The sequence below is a fragment of the Pelodiscus sinensis genome, chromosome 3 (genome assembly GCF_052426305.1).
Source record: "Pelodiscus sinensis isolate ZL-2025 chromosome 3, ASM5242630v1, whole genome shotgun sequence".
NCBI classification, from domain to species: domain Eukaryota; kingdom Metazoa; phylum Chordata; order Testudines; family Trionychidae; genus Pelodiscus; species Pelodiscus sinensis.
This window is the reverse complement of record NC_143054.1, coordinates 171,438,680-171,453,668: the sequence shown is the minus strand read 5'-3', so window position 1 is coordinate 171,453,668 and position 14,989 is coordinate 171,438,680. Positions and strand designations below refer to the sequence as shown.

Sequence of the window (14,989 nt, the reverse complement as noted above, 5' to 3'; positions counted from 1 at the left end):
GAGGAATATTGGCACCAGTGAGGGTATCCTCAGCATTTGATTTAGTGGTCTTTACTCAATCCGCTAAATTGAACCACGGAAGATCGATCACCAGAGCATTTGTTGTTCATTAAGTGGAGACATGGCCTTATTGCCTGATATGTAGAGACACAAGGTGTGAGAGGTAATATCTTTTATTAGACTAACTTCTGTTGATGAAAGAGACACATTTTCAAACTACATTCATCTCTTTCTCAGGTCTATAAAAGGTACTTGGAGTGTCACAACTAAATACAAGATGGAACAGATAGTTTAGCTTGAGTAGCTAGCAAATATTGTAAGGGACCATTCAGGGTAAAGTGATACTTTCTCTCTGTATATATATGACCTATTGGTTCTTATCCTCACAGGAAACCTGCTGAATACTTTCTGAAGATGAGCCTATGAATTTATATTAATAACTTTGATAGATACGAAAAATCATGATCATAATAAAGACATTGTATGGCTTATTACAACAATCTCCCCCTCCCCTTCATGTCTACAAGCTACTTTCACCTTCAGAATTAGCTGAATCTTTTTAAACCATTATTTCTAGCGACATACCAAACAGCTTGAAAAAAAAGCCACAGTTTTTAAAATGTTAAAAAATTCATAGTGCCTAATAAAAGTTTAATTAAACAGAAAATAGTCACTTAGGATATTAGATTACACCAATCAATAAAAAACATTTCAGAGGTTCAACAGTAACAGTAAACAATGTAATTGATAAATACTCCCACAACAAACTAACATACCAATTATATTTTGAACACAAACATTTTTCAATTCATAAGTAATTTACCCAGAATCCAAATATCTAACAGTAATCTAAGATATCTTTTACTAGCATAACAAGATGTGGGAGGCAATCCATAAGAATGGTGCTAAAATAAGTTTACTGGCCAGTTGAACTAAATTGTTCAGACATGATCACATCATCATCTTAAAGGTATTGCTTTATGAAGAGCATTTTTCCTAATGTTTCATTCTGACAACCTGGTCTTGTATGTCTTTGCTATACTATTTACACTTCGGCATGTGTTCCTTTTTCATCAAAAGGCACAGGAGTTTCTTAAAAATCATTGCATGGGGTCTTATTTATAGCCAGCAGCCATGAGAGGGTTTTTTTGGTTCATTTTCCAATGTTGAAGTAAACAAGTGAGGCTGCACTCTGAGGAATGTTGTTCCTTCTTCCCTCAGGCTACATCTAGACTACAGGCTTTTGTCAACAGAAGTTTTGTCGACAGATACTGTCGACAAAGCTCTATCGACAAAGAGTGTCTAGACTACATCCAGTTCTGTCGACAAAGCAAGCCGCTTTGTCGACATGACAGTGTAGATGCAAAGGACAGTGTAGATGCAATAACGCCTTCTGTCGACAGAACTCTGTCAACTAACAGCATTATTCCTTGTAGAATGAGGTTTACAGCCATCGACAAAACTTCTGAGTTCTGTCTACGTTATGTCAACAGAACTCAGCAGCAGTGTAGACGCAATTATAGTTTTGTTGACAAAAGTCCACTTTTGTCGACAAAACCCTATAGTCTAAACACATCCTCAGTTTCCTGCTTTCACAGCAGTGTTGCTTGTTTCTGATGGCACACTCTGCTCAGGCTCCCTTGCTATTTAATTCCCCACTCCTACCCCCAGAAAACACTCCATGACTTCTGCTAGTGGAATCCACATGCCTTGTGAATGGCAGTTTTTAAGTGTTTAGACACAGACAAGGAGACAGTTAAGAAGTATCTCTGTTGGAGTAAACCTACAAGCAGAAGAGCAAGGCCATTTCCTTGAAGTGCCTAGACCCATCCAGAACCCCAAGGGTTGGTATTTACTGGACAAATCAGTATTTTTCCATGAGCTGGAGAGTATGTTTCCATGATGAGTGGAGTCATAAATGTTCATAATTTGAGATCTAAGCCAATCAGAATCCAGGTAGGGAGAAGCAATGAATTTAGGAATATGAGATGACCGATATGCACAGAGGTGCACTCCTGATAAGATACTGATGGTGTCTCTGGAATCAGAGATTGGGTGCCAGCACCTGTCATGGCCTAGCCAATTTCTTGTGCTGAGTTAAACAGCCCGTGCCACGCATTATCAAGCCATTACTACACTGTATGACCTATTGTCACATTTGTAACACTTGATCTAAAAAGTTAGATGTTTTCCCCTGATGCTTTCTTTATATGGAGAAGTAGCCTTTAATTCCAAGTTTTTGATAGAAGCTTGTTAATTCGGCATATTTATTTTTATTTAAATGTTTTAAGTGATTATGCTAATTGTGAGCCGTACCATATTTTTTTCATTAAATTCAGATTTCATATTAAACAGGTTTATTTTTACAAAGAGAAACTTATTATAATTTAAATATCAACATAGACGTTTCTAATGTAAATGATTGATTTTTATTCACCTTTCCCAAAAGACTTATGTAGAACTTTCTAACACTTACTGAAATGGAAGATCCTGGTATAAAGTGGCAGATGTAATTGTTACAGCCCATTCATTACCATCTTCTTTCCTTCCCATGGCCCCTCCAACTCTACTGAGGGCATGGTGGGCTGAGGATGAGGGCAGAACTGTTAGCTGAGTGGCAGTGAGGTGTTAAAGCAGACCTACTCTTTGCCCTCTCAGGTGATCCTTGTCATACCCCCCTTGCCACAACATCTTCCTCAACAAACAAACAAACAAACAAACAAACAAACAAACAAACAGGGAAGCATTGTTAATGCAGAGTTAAGAGCCTAAGACCCTATCACAGCATCAAACACGTTATACTTAAATCTGTTTTAAAACCCCCAGAAAACAGTGAGTTAAGGTACCCCCTAGTCTTGTCTTCAGTCTGAATTCTACCCTCTTTCATTAATGCCCCAGTCCCTGTTGTATTGTGGGGTTACCAGTCCTTAAACCTTGGGCTCAGGATTTCTTCTGAAATATCACATGCATTTACCTTTATCCTGTTATGCATTGTCATAAATGCTTAAATTCTGTCCATGTTGAACAATGCTGAAAGCTTCCATTAACCAGGCTGAAAGAGACATTGAGTTTATTACCTAAAATCTTTAGGGAAGAATACAGATTTTAGATGGTTGCAAGCTGATGGCCCCTTTTTGCCTATCTATTGGAAGCATTAAGTACCTGTTACTAAAGTGGATGAAATGCTAATAATTTCCTTTTGCATCTTACCTGTGAAATTACTGTAAAACAGTCTGAGCTGCACTGTGACATTTCTTCTTGTGATATTTGCTTACCAGTCAAGTGCTATTTAGAGTTTAATATAAAAAAATCCAAGCTAACTAGGGCACTTGAGTTGACAGTGATAAGGCAATCAACACACTGGAACAGTTGTAGATTTTGTCTGGTTGCCCTTAAACAAAATTGTCTTTAGTTCTCATGCTCTAAAGATGGTGAATTGTTTTTGTACTTAGCACACTGTTGTTTGAAACTGAAATCATGACTTTTTAAACAGTTGCTGACTTTATTATTAAAGGTCTGATAAATGTTTAAAATTGTAATCTCAGAGCTACAGTATGTTTTTATTTTGCAAGCTATGTTGAATTTATATGCTGAAAAATCATCTTTTAATAAGAGAACACATAAATGTGTGAATGTACTTAACCCATCTTTTTGCTTTTTTTCCCCAGTGCGGTTGGCACATTTGCTCGAGCTTTGGACTGTAGTAGTTCAGTCAGGCAACCTAGTTTACACATGAGCGCAGCTGCTGCTTCCCGAGACATCACACTGGTGAGAGTTTGCTAAAAATGCTTTAACTGTACCATTTTTCAGATGGTAGGAACTCAGCAAAAAATATTGTTAAAGGTCTGCTTTTCAGCAGATAGGTGGTCAGAAGATATTTGTAATCATAAGTAATTATGCACAGTATCTGCATGAATTTAATAGTTTTCTGTTCTTGCTCACATTGATGTTAGTAGTATAGTACAGTGCCAATTGACTCTAGTGAGTGCAGGTTCAGACCCCAGAAGTGCATTCTCACCTCAATTTGTAGGTTTTGGACTATCTAGTTACTTTTAAAAATTGAATCAATGTTTGTGTCCGATAAATGTGAATGAGAATCAGTAAAAATCAAGATGTGTTTTTATCACCTTGTCCAAACCAAAATCAGTGTGGGCGTGTCTACACAGCAAAGTTATTTTGGAATAACGACCGTTATTCCGAAATAACTATCAGAGCATCTACATAGCAATTCCGCTATTTCAAAATAATTTTGAAATAACAGACGGTGTATTCTGACTTCTAAACCTCATTCTTTGAAGAATAACGCCTATTCTGAAATAGCTATTTCAAAATAAGGCATGTGTAGACACTCCACTTCTGCTGTTTCGAAATAGCCCCTCACCAGAGCCATTCTAAGTTATTCCTTCTGGGGCTCTAAATGAAGATAGCACATCTACATTAGTGAAGCCTGCCGTGGACTAATTTTGAGGCTTCACTACAGTGTAGACGTGCTATTTCGAAATAAGCTATATAGCTTATTCCAAAATAACTGTGCAGTGTAGACGTACCCTGAGATAAAAAAACAGCTTTTAATTAACTAGCTCACCAAAACCATTATAACATAAAGATACATTTCTTTTTTAAAACATATTGTTTCTTGCTTTTAGCAAAATAATTGATGAGTGTGTCACTAGATACTACAGTAAAACTCCAGTGGTCTGGCACCCAATGGTCTGGCACTCCTGATGGTCCGGCACCATCTGGATCCTGGAAGTGCTGGACAATTGGAGCTGCTCTGCCCCCAGCTTCCCTGATTCAGCCGCTGCTGAAACTGACCAGTGGCTGACTCCAGGAACCCAGGGGCAGAGCAGCTGGGGTGCTCTGCCCCGGGCTTCCCTGAGTCAGCTGCTGGCCAGTTTCAGCAGCGGCTGAATCGGGGAAGCCTGGGGCAGAGCAGCTGGGGTGCTGCCAGGCTGGTCCCGCAGCGCTGAGGGGCGCATCCTCCCCCCACTCCACCCCAGGCCACTCATAGCCCCCCTGTGACGGGGTGGCCCCGCCCCGCACTCAAGCCCAGGGAAACCACCTGGAGTCGGGGGTGGAGAGGGCCCCACCCACACAGCCCTACTGGGCATGCTCCGAGGGGAGCCAAGATATAAAAGGCTGCTGGCCTGCTCAGAAGGGGCAGACCACGGCCCGAGTGGGAGCTAGCACCCAGCTGCCAGAGAGGGAGTCGCCAGGACTGCTGAATGTGCTGCTGCCAGGCCCCAGCCGGGCTCGCCCCCAGCGACGGAGCCGCCGGCCGGCCCCCTGTGACCCAGGCGCCAGGCCAGACACTGCCGACCCCGACGCTGACCGGGGAAGTGTCGCAACAGCCACCCGACCAACGCCAACAGGCGGGACCGGTACGGGCCGGGGGCAGGGGGTAGGAAGTGACCCAGGGCAGGGAGCTGGAAAAGCCCCTGAGGGCTCGGTGCGTTGCGGGGAGGACCCCCCGCCAAGCCAATGGTGGGAGCCACCCGCCACTCATAGGGCCCTGGGTCGGGCCCGGTGGAGAGGGAGGGCCTGGGCCCCTCTACCCCCCGCTGCCCAGAACCCTAGAAAGTGGGGAGCTCGGCCCGAGGACTAGGCTGCAGAGCCAGCATACTTTGGGACTAAGCCATTGGGCCATATTTCCCCTGATACAGGGGCAGCATACTTTGGGACTAGGCCAGTGGGCCGTATTTCCACTGATACAGGGGCAGCATACTTTGGGACTAGGCCAGTGGGCCGTATCTCCACTGATACAGGGGCAGCATACTTTGGGACTAGGCCAGTGGGCTGTATTTCCACTGATACAGGGGCAGCATACTTTGGGACTAGGCCAGTGGGCCGTATTTCCACTGATACAGGGGCAGCATACTTTGGGACTAGGCCAGTGGGCCGTATTTCCCCTGATACGGGGCAGCATACTTTGGGGACTAGGCCAGTGGGCTGTATTACCCCTAAAAGAGGGGCATTGCACTTTGGGGCTAGGCCCAGGTGAGCCGAACAATGCCCTGGATGGGGGCGGCAACCCCAAACCAGGGGGGAGCCCCCTGACACCCGCCTTCCAATAGTCCGTCATATTTGATAATCCAGCACCCCCTGGGTACTAAAGGTGCTGGATTATCGGAAGTTTACTGTATATTAATTTTTTGATTAAAAAGGTTAAGGTTGATTGTGTGTTTCAGTAGAGTCTGTATAGTATCCCTAAAACATTACATTTTGAAAAAAAAGTTACTCATTTAAACATTTAACAAGTATAGCTATAGACAGCTAAGTCAACTTTTATCATCCCGTCTCATTCAGAGCTCTACCCATCATGTTCTTTGCTAGTTCTTTTGTTTATGACCCCGCATGCCTTTTGTCCCCAGTTTCCACAATCCACCATTCTCTTGCACCATGCCAGTATGCACCTCTTTCCTGCTGTGTTCAGAGCCTCACATATTTGGTGAGAGAGGAACACAACTCAGAGCTATCCCTCCAGGTATCCTCATTTCCCCAAATACTGGCATGGAAGTGATTGATCAATTTAAATACTCTTAACTGGGAGAATTTTGGAAAAGGAAATGTACCTATACTGATGCTTGTGTGTGTGTGTACACTCATTACATATATAAATACACATTTTATGTACGTTTAAATTATTCCTGTTGATAAAAAGAGAGACTTTCAGAGATGATACATTGTGGAGGTGGAGCCATCTGCCGTAAGTCTTTGGTGAACATCTTGCTATTCTTTACCATTGTCCTTTTGCTAGCAAAGTAAGACTTTCTAATCTACCCAGCACAGAAGTGTGTCTTAAGGCGTAATGCATTAATTCTTCTATAATGCAGTGCAAATGAAAAGCAGTGTATATGCACAAGGTCATAATAAAAGTATGTATGACTATTTTGGCAACTATCTGAAAATCCTGTGCTTTTCTATATTCTTGCCTAGATAAGACAAAAGAGCTGCTTTTTAAAGTGAGTTTAATAAATTGGCTTTCGTTAATACAACATGGCTGAATTCTACATGTGTTTCAAAAGTACTGAATTCAGCCATGTCGTATTAATGGAAATATTTTAAGACCACAAAGTTTTTTATCTTTGTTTCTTAGTTCTGCTCATTTCTAACGTTCCTGATGAGTAATTCCATCAGCATGGATTTGCTCAGCTGGATTGTTCTTATAGAAAATTCCCTTGCATTTCCTTCCAAATTTGGTCATCAGTTCATGGTTTCTCCATCTCTGTTTGTGATCTGACTGGTTTTTTCATATGTTTTCCTATTTCATGCTAACTGTGACTTTTCAACTGCTCCCCATTTCTCTCCATCACACTTCATGGAGTTCCCTGAAATATAGTCCTCCCATCTCTTGGGTAGTAGATTACTTTGGACCAGTGCAGTCATGAAGGTCAAGGGGCTGGCTTTGCCCCATTGTGTATCATTGTAAAATCCAACATTATGTTTTTAAATATAAATTCTGATACACATGAGAATTTGTGCTGGATACTGGATAATGTACACACAACGTGACAGGAGGACTCAGTTATGAAATTTGTTACAACAGAATAAGTAACATGTATACTGTACTAGAAGTAGGGATGTGAGCAACTAGTCAAATATCTGATAAGCATTAGTTTATTGGATAGTCGACTGGTGATGCAACTAGTCGCTTCCTCCCCTGCCTTGCTGCCTCTTTCAGAGAGATTCAGCAAGGAGGGAGGAGGGGCAGGAGCTGATGCTGGGGGAAGCTGGCTTAAAAACCAGTTCCCCACAGCACCATCTCCGCCAGGGGCAGAGGAGGTAGAGGCACAGTGGAAAACGGAGCAAGCAAAAACCGAAGCAATCTCACTTGTGACACTTCTGCTATGAGTCTGCTTTTGAAATGTACAAGAGCCCCAGTGGGGCTTTTGTATGTTTCAGAAACAGCAGCTCCACAGGGAACATGAGGCCAGTGGGGGACTCCGCTGCTGGCCCTGCGCTCCCTGCAGGGCTTCCTTTTGAAATGTGCAAGAGCTCCACTGGGGCTTTTGTACATTTCAAAGGCTGAGATGTTGCAGGGAGTGTGTGGCAAGCAGGGAGTTCCTGGCTGCTCCCTGCCGGGCTTCTCCCTTTGAAATGTACAAGAGCCCTGGCAGGACTCGTGTACATTTCAAAGGCTCAGGCATGCAAGGAGAGCGGGGCCAGCAAGGAGTCCCCCACTGGCCCTGCTCTCCCTGCCAGGCTTCTGCTGGGGCTGTTGTACATTTCAAAGGCTCAGGCTCAAAGTGCGGGGCCCTGCGCTCCCTTAGGGGCTTCCACTTTTCAACTGTAGCAAGGTGGAGGTGCCCTTATAGGCTCAGGGTATGTCTACACTTGCACCCTCTTTCAAGAGAGGGATGCACATGAACACATTCGAAATTGCAAATGAAGCCAGGATTTAAATATCCTGTGCTTCATTTCTATATTTGCATTATGGCGCTATTTCGAAATAACAGACACTGTTAAGACGTGGTTATTTCGAGAGAAAACCCTTCTCTCAAAATAACTGGTAAACCTCATTGTATGAGGAATAAGGGTTATTTCGAGAGAAGAGTTTTCTCTCGAAATAACTGTATCTTAACAGCATCTGTTATTTTGAAATAGCGCTATTTCAAAATAGCGCCATAACACAAATATGCAAATGAAGCACGGGATATTTAAATCCCGGCTTCATTTGCAATTTCAAATGTCTTCATTTGGATCCCTCTCTCAAAAGAGGGTGCAAGTGTAGACATCCCCTAATTGAATAGTTGCTGGAAATCCCATTGGCTATTTGATTAGTTAATTAATCTAAATTTAATATCCCTAACTAGAAGTTAATTGAACTTTATAAAACTATACACTGTATTGTCCTTTCTTGTATGTTATTCTCATGGGTTTTCTAATGGATATCAAAACCAAACATAAATTAACTTTGGAAGCATTTTATTCCACAGGAAAACATTTTACTCAGAAAATCCCACATACTTACAATCCTATATGATACCATATCTTAAATATAGTGTTCAAAAAAGATATGGTATATAGACACAGCTACTACTACAGTGTTACATGCCCTTGTACGTGCTTGCTGTTTGAGGGGATCAGATACGGTAATATGCATAACAATATAATGAAAGTACACTGAGATACTTTAGCCAAATAACTAGATTAAGGTAATATAATATCCCAAAGTCATTAAAGGTTCAGCTTCTATAGTCTGGGTTTCCATAGCTCAGCAACATCTGTGGCCCAGCATCTCCGTGAGTGTTTCCAGGGAAAAGCCCACCCTGCACTCAGCAACTCTTCTCCGCCTTTCTAGAGCTTCTGGAGTGCCGCAAGTAGCTCAGTTGCAGCACTCAAGTTCAGGAGACACTCGGGAAGAGGCAGGGTGGTGGTGGAGTGCCACAGCTGGGAACGGGAATGCCTACCTCCCCTGGTCTGGCAGATTCCCTGGTTCAGAATTGGTCAGTTTCCAAGGATGCTAGACCTGGGAGGTACAACCTGTAGTGAGGGGTTGATTTTTGCAAATACTTGATTTAGATCAAATGCATTTGTTATCATCGGAAAAATGCTTCGGCATCCCCAGTTCTCAGACAGTATGAGCAATTATGTGAGTCTACACTACTGTGACACAGTAAAGACAATTTGTACTTATTTTATTATTTTTTTTATCTTTAACATTTTATTGGATTGAGAATTTTCTGTAAGTCCCAGAGAATGTATATTTCTTTCTGTACAGTTCAATGGTTAATAAAATAAATTGTTCCCTACAATATTTCTGTTTATAGTTTAAAAGTACATATGGCAATCATGCCACTAAATGATAGTATTCAAGTGATGGTATGAAAGCTTATGCTTTGGATATGATTCATTAACTTCCATTGCACACTATAGAAGACATGTCTTATAATAAAACACCAGAGGAACTTCCAGAGGTTTTTTGCCATATTATTTGTTAATTTCACTTGTCTTTTTTAGCATTTTTAAATCTTTCTCCTTTTCTCCTTGTCAGAGCACATGCTAAGTTAAGAAAAGACACATTCCTCCTCATAGTATCATTTCTGTCACATTCCATTGTTAATTGGTGAACATGTTGTGAGCAGCACTTAAAGCTGATACATTCATTAGCAAAGCTTGTGGTGTATTTCATTATCACTTGGAAGTGATGTGTTGTGGGTATATAATCCTTAGTACATTGCACTGAATGTGTTCTTAGTAGCAGTTAGTCATTGCACCTCAAGTTTAATTAACGGGGATATAGCAATGCCCTAAGCTCCCATATGTCTGCTGAATTCTTAATAGGTTGTGTCACTAGGCAATGATTCAAAGAAGGTTTCTGTAAACAAGAGCATGGGATGTAACTTTGGGTGGACTGTGAATGATGGGAAAAGGTGCAGTGGCCATACCGGGTCATGGGCAAGCCAGGGTTATCCTCATGCTTTTCAAATGCACAGGATGGTCAAGAGGCACAGTTGGAAACTGCAGATCAATTAGTTTCTTCTAGAAGACAGTGGGAAACAATAAGGTTGCCTGCTGGGATGCTGGATGGGGAGGATGCGTTAGGGCCAAGGGGATTATACACCTTGTCACTGCAGGCTTCAGAGACATGGCTGTGAAATGTTTCTTCACTTGTAAATATTGCAATCTGAGGAGTAAAAAGCCTTGAAGAAGAAAATGGGAAACCCCTAAAGTTTTTTGGCTGTTTTTTTCCCTCGGCCTGCAAACTCGTGTATAGTGCCTAGATAGATGGTGATAGGCATGTTAATGAAATCTAAGCTAGGTAGACAGAATTGATCTGCTTGTGTCTTATAGTGGAATTAGCTCCGACACCTGTCACTTTAATAAATCAGGAGATGAAAGACATTCTAAGAGATTTCCTGGAAGTAACAAACATAAAGAGTTACCTGTGAGTTTGGAAACTGGAGCACTTGACCTCAATAGTATCGGGTCGTGAGTTACCTGTGAGTTTGGAAACTGGAGCACTTGACCTCAATAGTATTGGGTCATAAGACTTTTATGGTATTAGTAAATTACAGTAGGAAGATAATATCACCACCTTTCTTGGAGAGGGATGTTTTCCCCAAGACCTCAAGTGCCTATTTTGAGATTACAATACTTTTTAATGTTTCTCATCTGACTGGCTTCATCTATGATTCCAGCTTGGGTGTTTTTCCCTCTGGTTGCCAGACTGCTCCAGATCCTTGTAAAAAGCAGATAAAAACAGATGTAATTTTTTTTTGATGGTCCTAGGCCTTCTGCAGCCTCTTCAGGCTTTCTGCTGTTGCCAGCCCCACCATGATGTAGGTGTCTGCCTGAGCAGGGTGTGCGGTGATAGAAAGAAAGATAAAGCATTACCCATGGAGCTGGCCTCCATATTCATTGATTGCTTTGGGGCAGCTAAGTGAAGAATTCGGTTATTTCTTCTGTTGTTTCAAGGTACCATTGTTGCCAATATATGCATAAAATAAACAAATCAGTGTTTAGGCAGCCAGACATGACCACACCTTTTCCTAGAAGTTAACATTAAAAAAACAAAATCAGGACTGCTATTTGCTCACTCGGTTGTCTGTCATCGTTGAGAGGGATTTTGCTTTAGCAGCTGCTTGGCAGAAGTGTAGTCTGTGCTTTCTACAAGTGCTGATTTAAATCTGAACTGGTAGATCAGTCTTCCACCATGTTTGCTGTTGGTTTCAATATTTCAGGTTGCTTGTTTTACTCTGTGTCAAGATGAATAAGGAATAAATCAGTAGTTTAACTACACATTTCTTTGCTTTGACCGATCAGATTAGTGTGTGTCTTAAGAAGCATGATACTAATTTTATCCATTACAGTGATTTCTCAAGGCAATCTGTAGTAAGGGGAAATGTATGTTCAGTGCTAAATAAAGTACACAGCAGGAGAAAGTGAATCTAAGGAAGGAATTGCTTTTTGCAGGTTAAATTAAGCAGATTCTGCTAGTAGTAGTACTTGAAGAGGCAACTTTTCAAGGCACAGTGACAAGCAGGAAACTATCTCTACTGTTCATAAGAGGTAGTGAAGTATTAGTGTTCTTGTATTGCAGTAGCTCTTGGAAATCTTAGCCAGAATTGGGGTCCCATTGTAGTTGGTGCTGTACAAACACATAGGAAGGGAAACTAAGGCACAGAGGGGTCAAATTACTTGCTCAGAGTCAGATAGCAGGCCAGTGGCACAGCTGGAAATAGACTCTAGGACTTGTGTGTCCCAATTCAGTGCCCTGCTGTGATGTTATCTAATTAGAATGTGACCATATAGATCATTGTTACTATCACTGTTATATAATTGCAACAGATCTTATACAAAGTATGACACATGGCAAGAAAGGGGTAAGCAGTTTGAAGTCTAATTGACCTAGAATTGACCTGCAGAGCTGTTAGACAAGTATGTAAAAGGTGATTAGGGCCATTTCATGGTAGATAAGCTAGAATTTTGAAGTGAAACCTATATTGTTAAGGAATTGGAAATGATACTAATCATATGTGTGTAATTATATCTTGTTAGATGTTAGCCATGTAAACAGACATGTCCTGTCTGTCCCTATAGCTATTGATTCAGAGATTAAAAAATAAATATTAACATTTAAATGAACTGTAAATATAGTAATATCTCTGTATTCATCTCTCTTTGAAATGTATAACCAATCACTTGAGAATAGTGGAAAATGGGCAACTGCCTTATGTTAATCCACATAGCTAATTGCAGGTGATGCTTAGGAACTATATCTGTTTCAGAATCTCCATAATCACCTATTCTTCACCTAAGGACTCTGAGCTGTCAAAGAAGACCCAGACTTTTATAAGAATGTCTAGGGTCCTGATCCTTTTTATCTCAGATCTGCTTGATGCTTCACACAGGGGAAGTTTAAGGCTGAGCTCTCCAGTTCTGAACTGGGTCACTCTGAGAACGGTCTTTGGAGTATAACTTCTGGACCAATTATGGAAGAACTCTTTGAAACTACAAAGGTCACCATCTCTACTATGAATTTGATCTCAGAAAATGTACCCCTGTGTATATATACTGATCTTTTAGGTTGCTTGTTTTATTCTTCAGTACTCTCTCTTTTTTTTCTTTCTTTTTTTCTTCTTTAGTATAGTTAATAAGGATTGGCTGTATGTGTGAATTTGAGTGAGAGCTGAAAGATTCATTAACCTGGGAGGTAATGTGTTTGATCCTTTGGAATAGGTAGAACTTTCTTATATGATGAATAAGATTTTCAGTAATCTCTCATCATATTTGTCTTCGGTGTCTGGGTGGAGGCCCGAGGCTGGGTTGCTTTAAGAGAACAGTGTTGTTGGCTTCTAGGTAACCAGTATAGTATAGAAGCTGTTCTGTGCTGGCTTGGTGAATCTAAGGGTATGTCTAGACTACATGCCTCTGTCGCCAGAGGCATGTAGATTAGGCTACCAGGCATAGGAAAATGAAGCGGCAATTTAAATAATCGCCGCTTCATTTAAATGTACATGGCTGCTGCGCTGAGCCGATCAGCTGTTTGTTGGCTCAGCGCGGTAGTCCGGATGCGTGGGTGTCGACATCAAAGGCATTTGTCGACCACCCAGGTATGCCTCCTGGGATGAGGTATACCTGGGTGGTCGACAGATGCCTTTGATGTCGACACCCGCGCGTCCAGACTACCGCGCTGAGCCGACAAACAGCTGTTTGTCGGCTCAGCGCGGCAGCCATGTAAATTTAAATGAAGCGGCGATTATTTAAATCGCTGTTTCATTTTCCTATGCCTGGTAGCCTAATCTACATGCCTCTGGCGATAGAGGCATGTAGTCTAGATGTACCCTATGTATTGGAATATCCACCAGCTTTGGGGATTGTTTGCCCCATTCTTTGCTGTTCATCCTAATTGAGTAACTTCAGTGTGGGTCTCTGGGACTCCACTCCCATGTAGCCACTATATCACATTGCTGCGTAAAGATGTCATCCTTCATTTGTAATCTAAGAATTATACCTGTTGTTATAATATAGAATTGTCTAGAATTAAATATTTGTGAGGGGAAGATGGGTAGGCCAATGCTTAAGCATATATCTCATTGTCAGTGAAGAACCATTACAAAAATCATTAAGCACATTTTAAAAAATGCAAACAACTAATTCTGGTCGATATGGATGCGTAACTGAACATAGCTTAAATAGTCAATGATTTTTATTGTTTTTAGAATTATTGCCAGTTTAAAATCCAAGAATGTCATGCCAATCTGTGTTAGAAATTTCCATGGAAATGCGCTTTGAGGTTACATAGAAGAAGATAAAAAAGACACTCATTTAAACCTCCTTCCTTAATAACAATGAGGTTCAAACAACGACTCTTGCATTAACACCATTGGATTTTACAAATTCACATCAACATATAAGCACATCATTCCATTCTGCTTCAAACACTAAAGCTCTCACTGGTCATTGAGATGCCCACCAGTTAAAGTGCTGAGGAGCTACAGAACTACTGCAGCTCTGTTTGTACAAACTTAGTAATGTCTTCTCTTGGAAAGAGAAAATAGTCTTCTAAACATTTACACGCGCGTGCGCGCGCGCACACACACACACACATGCGCTCACTCTCTCTCTCTCTCTCTCTCTCTCTCTCTTCCCCCCCACCTTCTTTAGGTTCTGCCCGATAAGTTTGTCCTAAGAAATATAATCTGAGGATTTCAGAATTAGTGTTTTCCCTTTCAGTACATATACAGCTGCCTTAGCAGCAATTATTTGAGGTCCTGGAGATTTTGGGAGCTACGGGACTCTTAAGTCAGAGAGACTATTTATTACACATCTTCTTTGAAGAAGATCTGTGTCATTTGTTTATTTCTATACTCATCTTCTCATCTCTTATTAGTGATGTCAGCATATAGTAATTTCTTGAGACCATCTGAGTGAAGATTGCAGGCAGTTGCCTCTGTATTCCTCTTTTATTAATAAAAGCCCTTGCAATGTTTAGTACAGCCTGGCATACTTTTTGATTAACAATGTTGGATACTAAGGACAAAAT

The 14,989-nt window shown here is 41.3% G+C and overlaps 1 protein-coding gene across 1 annotated transcript in view; it reads left to right on the top strand.

Annotated features, from left to right (window-relative positions):
- Positions 1–14,989, top strand: part of MTA3 (metastasis associated 1 family member 3) — a 183,950-nt gene that overhangs the window by 99,924 nt on the left and 69,037 nt on the right. Inside the window, exon 8 of the mRNA XM_006133984.3 lies at positions 3,669–3,768. Within this exon, the coding sequence (XP_006134046.2) occupies positions 3,669–3,768 (100 nt within the window). The remainder of the gene's footprint in view (positions 1–3,668; positions 3,769–14,989) is intronic.